At 56.4% G+C, this 18657-nt stretch overlaps 1 protein-coding gene across 2 annotated transcripts in view; it reads right to left on the reverse strand.

The window, feature by feature from the left end:
* The window catches only part of LMBR1 (limb development membrane protein 1), a 76832-nt gene extending 58699 nt beyond the window's left edge, over nt 1-18133 (reverse strand). Inside the window, exons 1-4 of one of the 2 annotated variants that reach the window (XM_090287733.1) lie at nt 17879-18133; nt 10039-10111; nt 7835-7874; nt 2029-2168 (exon numbers count right to left, since the gene is read on the reverse strand). In XM_090287733.1, coding sequence (XP_090143859.1) covers nt 2029-2168; nt 7835-7874; nt 10039-10111; nt 17879-17944 — 319 coding nt within the window. In that variant the 5' untranslated portion in view covers nt 17945-18133. The remainder of the gene's footprint in view (nt 1-2028; nt 2169-7834; nt 7875-10038; nt 10112-17878) is intronic. The other variant, XM_090287732.1, reaches the window with a different exon arrangement.
* Nucleotides 18134-18657: the final 524 nt, after the last annotated feature.

The raw sequence follows: 18657 nt of genomic DNA on the forward strand, positions 1-18657 counted from the left end.
TTGGTCTCAGAGCATCAACGATTCCCTTTGTCTCCAGTTTCAAGCATGACAGAAAAGCCACATGGCCAGATTAAAATATGTGATTATAACTAAAATGTGAAAATTCTTATGTCAAGAAACAGCATAAGCAATAGTAAAGGACAGTTAGGTAAAAAATGTTTGCAATTAACCTGATAGACAGCTAATTACTTAAAATGAAACCACTGCAAAAATGGGCAAGGAGAATACAGGTAGGCAATTTACTAAAAAATGAATACGAATGACCTATTAACGTGCTTTGTAAATGTCCGCCTGCACTAGTAATTGAAGCAATGTAAATTTAAAAGGAAAAACAACCCATCTATGGAATTGGTAGTTTGTTTTTTCATCCTCCTCCGAGGACATGCTTATTGATTTCAGAGAGAGGAGAACAGAGAGAGGGAGAGAGACACAGAACCATGTCCCGAGCAGGGACGGAACCAGTAACTCAGGGCGTGCCCTCCCCAGGAGCTGAACCCCCACCTCTGGTTTACAGGATGACGCTCCAACCAACGGAGCCACACAGGTCAGGGTGGGAGGTTTGTTTGTTTAAACTAACAACCAAAATTGATAAAGATAGGCTCTGGGAATAGATACTGACCCACAGGGATGCCCCCCGACGTGCGGATGGGGGAGCACACACAGTAACAGCGAGTGGGGGGGGAGGGACACAAAGAAGTGACAGCACAGCGGGGGACGGGGTGGAGGGGCAGAGTTACAGGGCCCTGGGCCCCCTGGGGTCACGCGGCGTGCTCCCAGGCACAGGGAACTGGAGGGCCACAGGCCCGCGGTACTCTCCACATCACAGGGCTGTGAAAAATAATTTTCTTCCCTATAAATTTTGTTTTCCAAATCTTCCACAGCAAACACATATTTCTTTAAATCCACACTAAGGGATAAGAGAGAAGGTATATAAGCTCCAGATGGAGTGAATAGTTAAACGTAAACAAAACCATTTTTTAAACTGAAAGAGAGGGGAGTATTAGTCATATCTCAGGAAGGAAAGGATCTTCTCAACACGAAAGCATTGGAGAAACCAAAGGAAGAAAAAGACTGGACAACATAAAAATGTAAAATTTCTGTAAGTCAAAAAGGCAAATAAAATTCAAAAGCAAAATAACTAGAAAAGCATTTACAAAAATTACATACAGAGCTGTGCGTGACACATGAAGGTATCACATAATTCAACACAGAAAAAAGGAGAGGAAAGGCACTACACACAGACAAAAATATACGCACGAGACCTCTGCGTATACTTTATAAGTGAAAATTAAAATGTCCTACTTCGTGCCCTGGCTGCTGAGGCCCAGTGGATTGAGCGCCGGCCTGCAAACCGAAAGGTCGCCGGTTCGATTCCCAGTCAGGGCACAGGCCTGGGCTGCGGGCCAGGTCCCCAGTGGGCAGCGTGTGAGAGGCAACTGACCAATGTATCTCTCACACATCAACATCTTTTCCCCTCCCTTTCTCCCTCCCTTCTGCTTCTCTCAAAGTAAACAAATAAAATCTAAAAATAAAAAGAAAGAAAGAAAGAAAATGTGCTACTTCACTAAAAATGTCTAGAAAGTGGTGGAGCTGAGACTGAAATGCAGGCCTATCTGGCAGATGATACACCATGTTGCCTATAATAAAAAAGGCATTATTTTCTTTAAAGCCGCATCAATTTTAGAGCGTGTACCTGATCCAAGTTTCCCCCTTCCAACACGCATTTTGAAATGACTAAAGAAACTAACAGCGAACAAATAAAATGGGAACTACGGCTGTCTTTTCTAGATCTTAAATGAGGCTGCGTTCTTTTGACATGTCCAGATAAATCAAAACTCTCTTCCTAAACAGTTACGTGAACTTTTCAAAATCCCGGTCGGTATAAAAACTGCTTCTTGAAGTAAACGAGAGGAGCCTCCCACAGTGAACGAGGATCGGGGTGGGGAGCGTGAGTTATGAAGGGCTCAGAGGGCTTCCCGCAGAGAGGCGCAGACCGGGACGCCCCGGGCCGCGCGCGCAGGCACTCACCGTGGATGAGGGAGCCGTTGAGCCACTGCATGTAGTAGTTGTGCGGGAAGGCGAGCAGGACCTCGTTGCTGACGATGGAGAACGGCAGCAGCAGCGCAGCGCCCGCGGACACGGCCAGCGTGAACGTGCTCAGGAACAGCCTGCGGGCGGAGAGCGGGAGCGCGTGGGCATTGGCGCGGCTCGGGGACACGCCCCCCGCGGCGTCCACTGAACGCTCACAGCCACGGGCAGGCAAACAGCAGCGCGCGGTCCTGGGAGGGGGCTGGGGGGCTCCAGCCCATTCATCACCGTGGGCGGGACACGCTAAAGGCAAGGCCGCTCCGGACGAAGAGTCACCCGGGAAAGCGGCGTGAACAACCGGCCATCTCAGCAGGGAAAACTTAGAAAGCCGTCGCTACTGCCCTTTAAGATGAGTAAAGTGCAAATGAGTTACAAATTAAACAGGAGGGAACTATTCAAGAATACTGTACTATTAAAGAGCATTTAAAAACGATTTTGTCATATTTAAATATCCCTAATACGTACTAATTTAGAAGGGTGTCTAAAACAAGTTAAAAAACACACGAACGACAGGAAAGCAGGAACACCACACAGGAAGTGGGCCACCCCCCAAAGGAGAGCGCAGACGGCCACAAAGGAGGGCAGAGGCACGAACAAGACCCCAGGCTGCCCAACAACCCACGGGAAAGTGCCCGGGTAAGGGGCCTCCTCCCTCAGGTACCCACGTCTGCCGTGTTTCAGTTTTGTATCTAAATTTGCAAGATTTCTAATGGCAAAGGAAACGAGCACCTCACTACCACCAGAGAAGGAGACAGTTGAACACCCAGCCCACCGATGCAAACACAGGAAGAATGTGACCCGTAAGAGGACAGGAGGAAAACCACCTAAGGGTCCGGAGTCCCGGCAGCGGAGTAACTGTGAGGCCGGTGCCATCTGGTGGCCGCCCACGGAAGTGCTTTTCCCAGAAAAGCCAAAACCTTCGGGAGTCACGGGTAAGTTCGGCTTGGAGACCACACGACACCCACCAAAACTCCAGTCCAGCCCGGGCGCAGGGGCGTCCTGAGCGGCTCCACCGACTGGGCGCGCCCTCCGGCAAGAGCAGGAGCACAGGCCTCGCCTAGGCCCACTGCCCGCAGGAGCGCGACAGTCCTGTCCTCACAGCGGGCGAGCAGCGTCCCGATGGCGTCCAGCCCCTCCCTTGTGGTGGCACCCGAAGGAGCACCACACCCACAGCCGCCTCGCCAGGCCTGCTCAGCCCCGTGGCTTTCCCACACTCCGTGGCGGCCAGCTAACCTGCTGATGCCCACGCATCAGTGGATTCTGGGGCTCCATGCCTGGGCTGCGGCCGGCCCCCTCCCGAGGGCCCCCCCTTACATCATTCGCACTGGAAAGCATTCCTCGGCACCCGTGACGCGCCAACCACACGCCCAGCCGTGGAGGCCAGCTGCAGTTTCCAAGTTGAAACCTGGGACCCGTCATCTGATAAAGTCCTAAGTGTAGGAAGGCAAACAAAGTATCTGAGATCACGAGCAACCCCAAAATCATGAGTATATGGCCCCAACAGCCGCCACGATGGCTCTTTCCACGAGACATCGGGAACGACGGCATCCTCAGTGTTGTGGTGGCCCAGCCGGCTCCCAGGTGGCCTTGGAGTCCTGTCTGCCCCGCACCGCTCCCATCCTGATCCCTGGTCAAGGTGCTGTCCGCCCGGGTCTTCCCTCGTCTGTGAGGGTCGTGTGCAGGCTCCTTGAAACCAGGAAAACACCCTGTTCCTTGTCCAACAACGGATCCAGTTAGTGACGGCCATCAGCGTGCACTCACCCTCGCAGGCGACCCCGAGTAGGACCCACTGTGACCGTTCTGTGGATACTCAGGGGCCGACTAAGCGGGAAGCAGGGGAGGCCTCGGGGTGCCCCGGGCAGGCGCCCATCACTCTGAGCCCCTCCTGCACCTGCACAACAAGGTCTGCGAGGTGAGCCTCAGCCGTTTCCCACCCCCGCCCCGCAGCCGGTTTCCCCCGGGCCCCTCTCAGGGCAAAGCAGTGCTCAGAGCGGAAAGCTGGGTGCAGGCCACGCTCCTGCTCTGAGCTGTCCTGCTCCAGGCACTCAGGGACAGGCCGACCAGCGGTGCATGTGTGTGCTGCGTGTACAAGGGGGGACCCAAAACCCCAGGATTTATAAAAACGTGCGTTTCTTCTTACATGTTTAAACTTCTGTCACCTTCAAAATACTCTCCATCTGATGCAATAGACTCATCGAGACATTTTTCCACTGATCAAAAGGTTTTGAACTCATCAATTCTGATCCTTTTTAGAGCTTCTGCCATTTTTTGTTTCACATCTTGCACACTGGCAAAACATTTCCCTCTGAGGGGAGTTTTTCATCCAGGGAAACACACAAAAAGTTGCTCGCAGCGAGACCAGATGCCTACGAAAGGTGGGCATGGGGCCCAGCATGAAATGAGCAAATGCACTGATACCGTCTTCACAGAAGTTCACTGAAGCAGAACGCAGCCTCTCACACCCACGCCAGCTGCCGTCCGGGTCCAGATGGGTTCCTAGCACCCCACCCAGCGGGGAAGCCTGCACTGCAGGCGCCTACCCTCCAGGAGGTAACTCGGTGTGTCTGGGTCCCCGCTACACATGCACGCCCATCGGCAGCTGGCTGTGTAGCTCTGTGCTGAGACCCCATGTCCACACTGGCACCTCCAGCTCCATGACAACAGCTCGGGTTCGCTCTCCTCGTCTCCCTCTCCCCTCGCTGTGATGGGTTTGTCACCTTCAACAGACCAATCCGCCGCATGTGGTCAGAGTCCCATCCCACTGACACCCCGCCCTATGCAGAGGTGCCCTGCTGCCCAGGTGACCCACGTTTTGGATTGTCCTGCCTGAGCTCCCCACCCAGGCCAGGCCACCCTCTGAGGCTCTACTATCTTGCACAGACGCCCTCCCTACCCGGCGTGGGCCCTGACTCCCTGTGACACAGCCCCCCAAACCATGTGGGTGTCCCTCCTCAATGCCTGGGGATGACACCCTGTGCTGGGCAACATCGCTCCCCCCTCTCGGATCCTGAGAGCCACACGGGGTCACCCTCGGGGGCTCGGACCCGTGCAAGGCTCCCAGGCCCCGCTCCGGGCAGCCCCCCTGGCAGGCACGTATTTCACACCGACCGCCCCAAGTCAAGCCCAAGCGCAAGTGTGGGGCTGTCGGGAAAGGCCATTGGGGTTGGGGAGGGCAGAGGGGGTGAACCTGGGGGCGCGAGCAGGCAGACACAGGGCAGAAGGCAGGCCCCTGATGAGCCAGGGACAGGGGGAAGAGGGGTTCCCAGGGAGCCACGGAGGGGCTTTCCACGCACACGGGCGCGCGGCCCGGCCGGGACAGTGCTCTCAGGGCCCGGTGGTGCTGGCTGCCACCTGCACCTCAGACCTCGCGGAACTGTCCCGGAGCACTGCCGACTTCCACATCTGCTCCCCGTTACGCTCAGCCCCTCGTTCCGTTTCTCCCTCCTCCGTGACCCACAACGCCCTTCAGCAGCCGGGAGGAAGACAAGGACGATGTTGGGGAGCAGGGGAGGCCCCGAGATCACCCCCAACATGCAGAAGCTCTGACCCCAGCTTCGCTGCATGTATTTAGTCCACGGACAGCCCTACAAAGCAGGCGGCAGACTCAGCTCGCACGCGGGGGACACGGATCTCTGCTTCAGTCTCTCCTGGACTCAAGCTTACCTCAGAGTCGGAATCGGAACCAGGCCCAGGTCTCCCTCGTTCCATTGCAGAAGGGACAAAAGGCCAAAGACAGACAAAGAGGGCAGTGGGTGGGGGCCCGGGGGACAGGCTCCCGGGTGCCTTGCAGTGAGTGCACACCCGGCACCTCCCGTCAGGAAGGGCGTCTGCGTGCGTCAGGTGACACGGACTCGGACAGGTGCCTGGCTGCAGCAGGGCGGGGGCGCTCTGAGCCTCTCCCCAAGGAAACAGCAAGTTTATATGCAAGAGGAACGGCCAAAGGGACGTGTCCTGTCTATTTATAAATTATTGATCTACAAATGCACTCCAGGAAAGGCACCGCCATGCAGACCGGGACCAAACAGAGTGGAGAGAAGCACGTGGCACAGGCGGTGCACCCAGGAGGGCCCCCTGTGACGGCCCCTGCCGACCCCGCGGCCAGTCTGTGTGCCGCTGCAGCTTCAGAAGCACGTGGTCCTGTGTTCTTACGGGCGCAGCAGCTGAGACACAGAAAATGATGATTCACCTACGAACGTTCACAAATGTCACAGTGCTGGGAATCAAAACTAAGGTCCCTAATGCTGTAAATTGGGCCGAAGTTTTAAACCCCTACGGAGAACTCCAAGTATGAAGTCAGAGGTACTTTCCCTAAGGCATCTGAAAGAACTGAAATACCAGGTCTAGTAACGCGGGACCCATCATAGTCACCTTTCAGTTACAAATCACAGCAGTCCCGTTCCAGTCACTTACTCACCGAAAGCCTACTTTTCACTGAGGTCAACAGCTCAGGGGCAGGGAGTGCCGCAGTGCAGTGCGGCCGGAACACGCCATCGCCCCAGCGCAAAGCCCGACCCCCTGAGCTGGTGCGCCCAAGCCCCTCCCCTCAGCCCCTGCAAACGCCCTTCCTTGTGCTGGATCTACCCGCTCTGGGTGCTTCTCATGAACGGAGTCACACGTGGGGCCTCTGGGGCCTCCGAGGCGCCTGGGCTGCAGCAGGTGCAGTGCTGCTCTGCTCTTCACGGCCGAGTCCCGTTCCCGGGCAGTGGAAGCACGTGTGCGCGTGTGTGCGTGCGTGTGCGGTGTCCCTCCCTCCTCCCTCGCCCCTCAGCAACGCCGTGTAAGGACACAAACCGTGAAGGGACAAACCACACGACTGGCCTGTAATGCGCAGAAGGATAAGGCCAGGGAATGAAGGAAACGCTAAAGCTACGTCTCAGGCTGCAGGCGACCAGGGGGCAGGACCGCGCCCTGCGGCCCGGGGCTCTGAATGGGACCCTGCTGTTACAGGGGACACAGTCGGGACGACCAGAGGACCGGAAGGCGTGAGCTCCCCTTCCTGACGGGGGTGGCTGCGCAGTGGGTCCGCAGGAACCAGACACAGAAGTATCCTGCGAAAACGGGCAGCCAGTCGGCAGCTTCTCCAAGATCTCAGGGAGAAAACGCTTTTGTATTATTTCTAACGTTCCCATGACGTGGGACTATTTCAAAACAAAATTTTAAGTATCATTAAAAACAATACTGGAATACAGACACTCACCGGGGGCGTAGGCAGAGCTGTGTGATTTCAAATTTTAATGACGCACATTCTGACAGAAAGGAATGCTGCTTTCCATCTAGTCTGATCCTCAAAAAAGTTAAAGGTATTTCTATCCCGTACCGTCAGCAGACGTGAGCAGAAACAGAGCCCCGGGGGTCCTGAAAGGCCCGCGTCCCCGCTCACAGGAGTGAAAACTCCCCCGAACAGCGTCTGCTCCCTCCTCCGAAACCGCAGTCCCCCCGGCACTGTCCCCACAGCCCCGAGCTGCCCTCCTCGCGGCCCAGAGACCTTCCCAGCCAGGAGCCCACTTCCTGTTACACCTTGCAACGGTAAAACCTGTCAGCTCCTTAAATAAGCTACTTCGAACAGGAGATGCTCGGCCCCCCATCACGCACACTTGTCTGTGTGTGCTTTCTGGGGACAGGGTAATGCTGGAGAAGGTGCTGGAACACTTGAGGTAACTTTCTTCCATATTTCTGCCCAAACGATAGAACTGAATTTTGAGAATTATGACCTCAGAATTAAGAACAAAACAATTTAAATACATACGAAATCCTGTTCACGATGGCATCTTCATCTTCATGTTCATCTGCAAAAATGTTTAAGGCATTTGTATTAGTCTTCCAACAAAATGTTTCATTAATTTATAAAAAGCAAACAAAAATATAAGTTTAAAGAAGCAATTATTGAATGGAAACAATTTTTAAACAGCACTGTTTATTTCAGCACAGATCCAAATTTAAATTTCATGAAATCAGAATTTGATTAGAGAACAGTGTTTTGATTCATCAAAAACCCTTATTAACAAAACGACACATGTAAATTAGAATGTTCCAAACATTCGCTGCTCATGGAAATCAAGCCTCAGAGACCTGCAGGACCACTGTCAAGTTTACTGTCACACGACGTAAGAGAAATTGCTAATGAATGAAACTCTGTGGCTGATCAGAACCAAAACAAATGTTTACTGTGAAACTAAAATTCAGGCTCTTATAATCCATGCTCTTTCCTACAGTGTGAGTTTGTCAGCAGCAGTGGTAGTGACGAGGACTCTCCTGCACAGCCCTGGACACCGCTGCCGCACACGTCACCCCTGCCGTCCCGGTCACAGACAGGAGCGTTCGAGTCCCGCTGACGCCCACACCGCCGCCCTCTCAGGGCTGTCAGCGTTCTCTTTTGTCCTCCCACACACACTTACCAGCCAGAGAGGCTCTGACACGGGTACAAAACACTGGCCCTGACTGGGGTGGCTCAGTGCGCTGAGCATCGTTCTGCAAAGCGAAAGGTCGCCAGTTCGATACTCAGTCAGGGCACAGGCCTGGGTTGCAGACCAGGTTCCCGGTCAGGGCATAAGAGACAACTAATCAATGTTTCTCTCTCACATCGATGTTTCTCCCCCTCCATTTTCTCTCCCTCCCCCTCTCTCTAAAAATAAATAACATCTTCAAAAAGAAGAAAAAAGACTTGCACAGCATTCCGCCCCTCCTCCTCCTCAATGCCTAACTGGCTCGTCCTCTAAGGCTCTCTCTGTGGGTCTCCGCAGTTCTGAGCGCCCACCTGCTTCGCAGCCAGTGCGTATCTGGGCCATTCCCTCAGTCCAGTCCCCATTCTTAATTACAGGCTGCTCAAAATGGCTTTACACTAAAGGGACCACAGGATAACACCGTCACCATTCATGTTTGCAATGTTGTGCCTGCATCCAATCAACACCTTTCCGAATGTTGGGTTTGTCTCAATTCTATCTCAACTCTACCAACAAGGTCCAGAGTCCTCATCACCGCTCCCTGTGGTTATTCTAAAAAGCATCTAATGAACCTCCAATTGTCCTGCTCATCATCCCCTAATTTCCCCTAAATCTTCATTCATACTGCGTGTGTGTGTGTGTGTGTGTGTGTACACTTCTGTGACCACAACCTAGGAAACCTGTTGCCAAAACAACTTTAAAACTAGCTAAGGTACCGTCTTGGATCTCAGGTCTGCAGACTGAGACGCCAGAACCCAGGAGGCACTCGGGCGGCCTCAGAGCCGAGGAAGAGCACTGAAGGGACGCCCCGAACCAGCCAGGTTCCCTGAGTGCTCTCAGACCTCGGGTGAGTGGAACATGATAACTTACTACAAGAACCTTTAACACTGGAGCCGCTGGGTATTCCTGTGGCCCCTGGTATTAGCCCAACAGGCAGAAAATCCTGCGGTTTCTAGAGAACAGCTGAGATTTAACAGAAGACAGTGAGGCAACTGCCTGGGAACTTATAGAACTCTGGCACTAAAATCTCTGAATTAACTAATCAGCACCAAGTTCTTTCAGAAAAGAACAGAGATAGAGGGGCCCCTCTGGCAGGACAGACACATGCAATCACAAACGGGCACGGTGCCAGGGAGACTCTGAATCCCGTGTCACTTTAGAGAAAGAAAGACAGTCTGGAAGGCAGAGCAAGGTTGGGATGGGGGTTGGCATGTCCAAATTCAGAGCCAGTCTCAAGGCACCAAGAGCCTCACAAACCCTGGAACCTCCCGGACACTGACGAGCCCGCACTATTCTTAGCCGGGCCTGCAAGTGTGATGCACAGGGCTCGGGGCTCAGAGGTGACCCTCCAGGGCTCACGTTCCCTGCAGGCTATTTTTAGTGTTCTTAGCCCCAGGCACTGCCGGCTACCGTCCCTGGCAGGCGACCGCACCGCGGCACTGCTGGGCCCAGGGCAGCCCGCGACCACCCGGCCGGAACAGCCGCTGCTCAGCCACAAGCTCCTACTTGCCTGACTTCCGCTTATACCTCGTGATGATGACATAGGAGACAGCGTAGAGGACGGCGAAGAGCAGGAAGCATATCTGAAACCAAACACATTGAACACCGGTTATCAGTACGTCTTTCCTATTGTTTTAAGTAATAGAAGATATGGCATGTAAAAGGGTGTAATCTACTACAAAGTAAGCATTTTAAATATTTTGCTAATATAAAGTTTGAATGAAGTATTAATTTATGTGAACTAGTTTTAATCCATTCCAGGAAAAAGAAAGTGCAATGGAGATTTTTCTTTTCTTGACTTGACCAAATTGTTTTCAAAATCATGTGAAAGTGTAAAAACCAGAACATGAGCAACAATTCTAAGACGCAAAGTCTGTGAGAGGCCACTCTCCCTACAAACGGCAAAATGTACCATGAAGTGTCAGTAATATTTAGAGGGCAGGCAGCAACACTGGACAGATCAATAAAACAGATTCTATCCCATGAAAGGTTACATAACATGGCTATACATACACGAGGCAATACCAACTAACAGCATAATTATTATCCAATAAACACACCGTATGTCAAAATAAACAGAAGCTGAACAAGACACTTTAATATTAAATTCCATTAATTCCTATCAGATCTAGGGCACGACAGCCAAAAAGGACGGGTCAAGAAATAGATGTCATTATAGTCAAAGGCCAGGTGCACTGCAAATAAAGGCTCCTTAGAGCTGTGGGCAGCAGTAACATACTTTGAGAACTCTCAAATGAAAGCATTCCAGGTGATGATAAAGTCTAGGGACAGCCCAAGTGTGAACTTCTCAGGGCTGGCAGCATGTGGCTGAGAACGACCTTGGACCTACGTGGTGGACCTCACTGTACAATGTCATCTAGGAAACAACCCCCAAGAGATGGAGAGGAAGCCCTGGCTGCTGCGGCTCAGGGCACTGGGCGCCCGCCGCTGGCTCGATCCCCAGTCAGGGCACAGGCCTGGGCTGTGGGCCAGGTCCCCAACTGGAGGCATGTGAGAGGCAGCCACACATGGATGTTTCTCCCCCTCCTTTCTCCCTCCCTCCCTTCGCCTCTCTCTAAATATAAGTAAAATCTTTTTTACAAAATGGAGAGGAAGACCATGAGCCTCCTATCAGAGTTCCCCCGATACACATGGGACAGAGACCGGAAGGAGCAGAGTCAGGAGCACCAGAGGTGGCCGGCAGGAGCCCACAGGGAACCTGGGCAGGTAAGAGAAAGCTAATACCATCACCACCTCCGGCCCAAATCCTCTGGAGCGTGGGAGACGGGTCATACAGGAAACCAGTCATTGGCGCAGAAATGTGAACAAAGTTAGGGACACTGTTCCCAAGGGAACGGGAGGCCCAGCAGAGCAAAGCAGAGGGGCTGGGCACAAACACCGCGGAGAGAAACACCGCGGAGAGCGAGGCTCAGGAGCAAGAAAGCGATGCCCGAGGGGCTCGGCAGCTGCTCCCTGCTGCGGGCAGTTGCCAGGGGCGCCTCACGGAGCTCCCGAACCCTGAAGGAAACAGAACAGATCTGTACACAGAGCGTCAGACCAGGGAACGGAGTGCCCGGGGGCAGGGCAGCCTCTCTGACGCGGGGCAGCGGAGAAGTCCTGGGAGCCATCTGGCGGGGCGGAGGCAGAACGCAGTGGACTCACAGAGAACTGGAAACAAATGCAGGCAGGCAGTTCCTTCCAGAAGCTTCATGATAATGGGAAGCAAAGGGACTGTGCAGGGGATGTGGAGTCAGGAAGGTTTTCGGACGGGAAAAGTTATGATGGCTGTAGGAACATCCAGTCCAGAGAAATTACTGATGCAAGAAAGAAAAGACGGAATCGCTGAAGAAACGTGCCCACACCGCGGGGCTCCTGTAAAATCCATGCAGAGGGAACGGGAGGAGGAGGAGCGAGAGCCGAGGAAGAGCAGAGACCGAGGCCGGCGCAGGCAGCTGAGCAGGTGGTGGCGGAGGCAGAGACCTTCTCTCCCGGGGGCTTCTGTCTTGTCAGCAAGCCCGGCCAGTCCCTGGCACTGGGAGGAGACTGAAAGGGGGACAGGGGCGGCGCCCACAGGAGTCCCGCCTGAGTCCCAGGCCCGCCCCCGCCAGGACGCCCGGCAGCACAGGAGGCGGAGGGCACATGCCGCCCGAGGCCTGGTTCTCAGGTGCTGAGGCCCACGGCTGGTCCACACCCACAGACCCCCCCTCTCCACCCACCTCTCTTCACCACACCACGCACCCACCTGACTTCAAGCCCCATGCAGGGGCCCAGCGGCCACGCGACACTCCCATGGCCTCGCTGGGCCTTCCACACTGGAAGCCCTGGCTGCAATGAAAGCACCTGACCAAGGAAGCTGGGAGAAGAGAAGATCGTGCCTAACGGACATCTTAGGACTCTGTAGGTTAGTGTTTAAAGGCGGGGGACAGGAGCTTCAGGACTTCCGGGGAGCTGGTGCGGAAGCGGGGAACAGAGGGCACAAGGGCTCGTGAACAGACGGAACTCAAGGAACCAACGCGCGTGACACGGGACGGAAGACGAACGCAAGCGTTCCCTCCAGAGCAGAAGCAAGACCAGCAGTTGCAACAGCACCTGCACTGCTCCTTGGAAATCAGAGCCACCCGTGAGAAAATAAAACACCTCTGGCACAGGCTGGAAGGACAGTCACAGGCCTGGCTGACGACTGTCCCAGTTCCCCTACGTGAGCGTCTGCAGCGGAGCCAGACCCACAGGACGTGAGAGGAAAGCCAGCGGTAATGCCACCGCCTGCTCCCCTGCCTCCAGTGGCACACGGGACATCCCTAGGCACAAACAGGAGAAATCACGAGAAGGGAGCGGAGGAGACCGAGTTCCTCTCCTGTCAGGGAACAGCAGGAGGACAGAGCTCCCCTGCAGAAACCACACAGGGATGCTGACCGGACCTGCGATCAGCCCCTCTTGGCGGCCCCTTTAGTCCTGATGCTGATCAGGAATGGCCAGGCATTTCGGAGCTGAGTTACCCAGTCACAGTGATCTAACAACACATTTAAAATACATTGTTAACGCCCTGGCTCCTGTGGCTCGAGCACCAGCCTGTGAACCAAAGGGTTGCCGGTTCGATCCCCAGTCAGGGCACATGCCTGGGTTGCAGGCCAGGTCCCCAGTTGGGGGTGCATGAGAGGCAACCACACGTTGATGTTTCTCTCTCTCTCTTTCTCCCTCCCTTTCCCCCCCTCTCTAAAAATAAATCAATAAAATCTTTTTTTTAAACTAAATATGCAAAGAAAAATAAAACACTACTTTAGTTGAGACTTGAATTCACCATAAAAGAAAAAGTAAACCCAAACCAAATGCATAGTAATAATAAATATGCATTTTAAAAAGTACTGAGATTGCTCTAGTGCAGCAATCGCACAACATACATAAATTACTAAAATTCTGCAACACACCAAAGAATGTGTTTTTTGCTGATAGGACAAACACAATAGGTATAATCTGGATTCATTCGCACCAGACAGCTACTGTTATGTTGGCTGTGGTCACTTTTTAATTTGACCGTCTCAGGGGAAAGAGGTCAGTGCCGCTGACTGAACAGTCGAGTGTGGTGTTTTACAGGTTCACACGGCGCAGCAGCTCACACGTGCTGCCCTCGTAAATAAGCGTGTTCCTCGTACTCCACGCCCTGTGTACCCCACGTCCTGCCACCTGTTCCCCAGCCCCTCACACCCACTCATCTGCCTTCTGTTTCTCTGGACCTGCCCACTCTATCTCATGTGAATGAACCATAAAACATGAGGCCTTTCTGCTGGCTTCTCTCGTTTAGTACCATGTTTTCAGGGTTCGTCCATGCTACAGCACGTTAGCACTGCATTCCTCCACTGTACAAGAAAAATAACCCACGTTTGATTTAAAACACACGAATACTGCGCTGCTAGCAGCTGGAAGCATTCCTTGCAGGTATATCTGCTTATCCCCACAAGTACGAGTAAGTAGAGAGGCTCCTGCGGATGGGACGGATCACACGCAGGGATTTTCGAATGCTGAACCGGCCTTGCACACCTGGGACACACCACATTTTGTACACTGTCGGATTCAGTTTGCTAGTGTTTTCTATGCAGAATCCTGCATCTACGCTCACGAGAGAGATCGGTCTGAGTGTTCCTCTGTTGCAGTGTCTTTGTCTGGGTTTCGCATCAGGTCTGCCAGGACCGACGCCCTCAATTTCTGTTTGTCTGAGAAAGGTTTCATTTCTCTTTACATTTAAATGATAATTATGCCAGATCTAGAATTCTAGGTTGGTGGATTTTTTTTTTCTGTTAACATTTTAAATATTTCATCCTCTCTTCTTGTTTGCATGGTTTCTGAAGAAAAACCTGATAGAATTCTTACTTTTTTAAAAAATCCTCACCTAATATGTTTATTGATCTTAGAGAAAGAAGAAGGGAGAGAGAGAGAAACATGGACCGGTTGCCTCCCGTGTGCACCCCACCTGGGGATCAAACACACAGCCTGGGTATGTGCCCTGACCGGAGACCAGACCCACAGCCTTACGGGGTATGGGGTGATGCTCCCCCTCAGCGACCAGCCACGGCTACTCCTTGCTCTGGCTCCTCTACTTGTTTCTATTCCTCTGGCTTCGTTCCTCCGTTCTTTGTCCCTAATTTTCTCCTGCCTAAAGATGACATGCCTAGAGCTAGACATTTTTGGTATTTGTCCTGCTTGGTGGTCTCTGGGCTTGCTGGATCTGTGGCTTGGTATCTGCATTAATTTTTGAAAAATCCTCAGCCATTATTGCTTCAAATATTTCTCCCGTTCCTTTCTGGACACGTCTCTTTCTGGCACTCCCAGGGCAGGCGTGTTATCTCTTCTGTAACTGTCCTACAGCTCTGGGCTGTTCCGTTTCTGTGTTTAATCTCTCTTTGTTCCTCTTTGCTTTCAGTTGGGAAAGTTTCTGTCGCCGCATCTCCTAGCTCCCGCGTTCTTCCCTCGGCCCTGTGCGGCCAACTGATAAGCCCACCAACGGCGCCCTTCCCCACTCGTCCCGTTTATAGGCCGCGGCCACTCCTTCTGCGCCTCCGCCTCTCTGCTCACGTCACACGCCTGTCCTTGCACGCTGGGCAGGTTTCCGTTACAGCCCTGAGCATGCTGACCGGTTCCTTCAAATCCCGGCTCTGTAACCCCGAAGCGCTGTCATGCCTGAGTCTGGGGCTGGGGCTCGCTTGGTCGCGAGACCATGTGTCTGCCTGTCGGGGTGCCTTGTGACGTCGGGGGGACGTCAGCCCCTGTCTGCAGAGTAAGGGAGCTGGGTGCGTGAGGCTCCACGCTTCTCTGGCTGAGAGCCAGGCCGCGCTGGCCGTCTGGTGTCGCTGTGGGTGTCCGAGGCTAGAATTTCCTCCCTGTGGCCTTCAGTTTCCCCCGGAGGCCCCTTCCTAAGCAGAGTCTGGCTGCCGTCCCTGTCATTACTCGGGAGCCCGGCTACGGTGGTGTTGCAGGTGGCAGCAGACAGGATGGAAGCGCTCCTGGCGGCTGGGACGTGGGATCTCAATCCAAATGACACAACCCTAATTAAAAATAAGCCAAAAACAAACAGGCCGGTGGGACGGCACAGAGTGCAAACTTAAGCCCCACAGACAGAGAGCTGCCTCGTTTGTGGCGACGGTCACCCCGGTGCTTCAGCACCTGGACCCCCACGGGGACGGACGCGCAGGGCTCCCGCTGCCCAGCACACGCAGGACAGACGCTGCAGGCGGCGCGGGCGTCCTGGCAGGAGCAGAGCGGTTCAGAGGTGAGGGAAAAGCACGGAGAGCCTGTTGCTCCCCCTGCACCAAGCCAGGCTTCTTAAACGGGCCGTGAAACAGCACTGGTCATAAAAGAAACAACTTATAAAGTGAACTTCATTAAAATTAAGCACTTCTCCTTGGACAATGTCACTAAGCTGCCATACACATCTCTGACCAAGGAACCATATCTCGAATAAAGAACTCTTGCAAATCAGTATTAAAAAGAGAAACAAACTAACGTAAACATGGGAAGGAGACTTGAAGACACAGATGAGAGGCGCTCGGCTCCGCTGACCGTCCCGGGAAGGGACGCGAAACCTCTCCTGCCGCCGACGCGTTCCCGCGCTTCCTGGAGGGGCCCCGTTGTCACGGGCAGGCAATGCTACCGGTGGCCCCGAGGGAAGCCGCCACCCCCCTACAAAGCGCAGTCGCCCGGAGGGACCCCGACGCTGCGCAGCGCGGGAGCCCAGTCCTGTGGCCCGAGCACAGACCCGCGCGCCACGGGGCCTGCGGTTCGGTTCCCAGTCGGGGCACCTGCCGGGCTGCGGGCCGGTGCCCGGGAGGGGGCGCGCGAGAGGCAGCCACACGCGGGTGTTCCCTCTCTTTCTCCGTCCCTTCCCCTCTCTCTAAAAGTAAATAATTACAATCTTTTAAAAATGATTAAATAAAATCTTTAAAAAAATAATAATAAGGAAAGAACCCAGAGCGAGGGAGCCCTCGGAGCGGAGCCGGGAGCCGGGAGCCGGGAGCCGACGCACGCTTCCGCAGCCCGGCCGTGCGCCCCCTCTGCCATCTTAGCTTTAAGGCAAAACCCCGCCCCGCACAGCGTGTCCGCTCCTCTGCAGCCCAGGGCGCGGCCCCGCACCGGGCTTCTCCACCTGCGAGCCCAGACGCGCGCGCACGAGGCCGCGGGCACAGGAGACCGCCCTTTCCCGCCCCTGGCCCCGCGCGAGCCTGAAGCCGGGAGAAGTCGGGGGAGGAGGGCGTGCGCCCCGCCCTCTTGCAGACACGGACGACGCCGCGACCCTGGGCTCCGGGCTCCGGGCTCCGGGCAAAGGCAAGGCCTCAAAGCGAGTCCCCGAGGCCCGGCCACGGCGCAGAGCAGCAGGCGCCCGGAGAGGGGCCTTCACCGAGGCTGCGCGCAGCACCCGGGGCTCGGGGCCGGCGGCACCGGCTTTCGGCCTTAATGCACGTGGGGCTGCAGGCGGAGGCTGGGCTGCGCGCGCCGCCGGGACCCGCCCGCACCGCGGCCCCCCCGCCAGGCCCGGCCACCGCGGCGCAGGTGCAGGCGCAGGTGCGGGTACAGGTGCGGGCCAGGGTGCAGGTGTGGGTGCGGGTGCGGGTGCAGGCCCGGGTGCGGGCCCAGGTGCAGGTGTGGGTGTGGGTGCGGGTGCAGGCCCGGGTGCAGGTGCAGGCGCAGGTGCGGGTACAGGTGCGGGCCCGGGTGCAGGTGTGGGTGCGGGTGCGGGTGCAGGCCCGGGTGCAGGTGTGGGTGCGGGTGCAGGCGCGGGTGCGGGCCCAGGTGCAGGCGCAGGTGCAGGCGCGGGTGCCGGCGCGGGCGCAGGTGCGGGCCCAGGTGCAGGCGCAGGTGCAGGTGCGGATGCAGGTGCGGGCCCAGGCGCAGGTGCAGGCGCAGGCGCAGGTGTGGGTGCGGGCCCAGGCGCAGGTGCAGGCGCAGGTGCGGGTACAGGTGCGGGCGCAGGTGCAGGCGCAGGTGCGGGTACAGGTGCGGGCCCAGGTGCAGGCGCAGGCGCAGGTGTGGGTGCGGGCCCAGGCGCAGGTGCGGGCCCAGGTGCAGGCGCAGGTGCAGGCCCGGGCGCAGGTGCAGGCGCAGGTGCGGGTACAGGTGCAGGCGCAGGCCCAGGTGCAGGTGCAGGCCCGGGTGCAGGCGGCACCGCAGCCCTCCGCCGGGGGCCACAGGCGATGCGCCCGGACCGCGCGCGGGGAGGCGGAGGGACAGCAGGTGGGCGCGCGGCGGGGGGCGGAGCCGGGGCGGGACGCGGCGCAGGTGGCAGAGGGGCTGCGGCCGCGGGTCCGGGAGTCGGTGCGGGCGGAGAGGCCAGGAAGGGGCGCGGGCGGTGGGGCCCCGCTCACCGTGGTCTCCCGCACTTGGCTGTGGAAGTGCTGCTCCCGCGCCGACACCTCGTCCTGCGCTTCCATCCTCCGTCATGCCCGCGTCCGCGCGCCCCGCCGCACCATCGCCCGCCGACCCCAGGGGCTGGGCGGCCGCTGCGCTGACAACAGCGGGCAGCAGCGGGCGGAGCAAGGACCGCGACCGCGACCGCAGCCGCTGCCTCAGCGCCGCCTCAGGAGAAGCCGCTCCGGACGGAGGGCAGGCCCCGAGCGACCCGGGGCGGGGCGGGGCGCGGCTGACGTCACAGAGAGGCGCCGTGCGTCACAGGAGCGCGCCGCGGCGCTGCGTTCCTCAGGCGGAGGGGGCGGGGCACGGGGCGGGGCTTGGGCCAGGGCGTGGTGCCACGCGCCGCGGGGCCGAGGCGGTTGGGAGCCGCTTGGGGGTGCGGCTGGGACGCGTTCGCAGAGGCGGTTCCCCCTCCGCTGACGGTCACAGGTGCAGATGCGCCGGCCGGCCCGGGGTCGGAGGTCCGTTCCGCGCGGGAGGTCATCGTCTACGGCAGCCCGGCACCCAGCTCAGCCTGCAGGGCTCCTGGGCAAAGGCGGGCAGGAATCTCCCGCGGAAACTTTGCCAAAGCAAGTGCAGGGCGGAGGTCGCTTGTTCCAGGACACGCTTGGGGCGGAGCCCCGGCTTCTCTGGGTCTGATAAGGAGCTGCGGCTGCCGGAGGTCTTGGGCTTGTCCGCCTGGAAGGCGCAGGTAGCCCTTCCCCGGCGGCTGTGGCTCAGTGGGCTGAGCGTC

This window comes from Furipterus horrens, unplaced genomic scaffold (genome assembly GCF_987537825.1).
Source record: "Furipterus horrens unplaced genomic scaffold, mFurHor1.1.pri manual_scaffold_9, whole genome shotgun sequence".
NCBI classification, from domain to species: Eukaryota; Metazoa; Chordata; class Mammalia; order Chiroptera; family Furipteridae; genus Furipterus; species Furipterus horrens.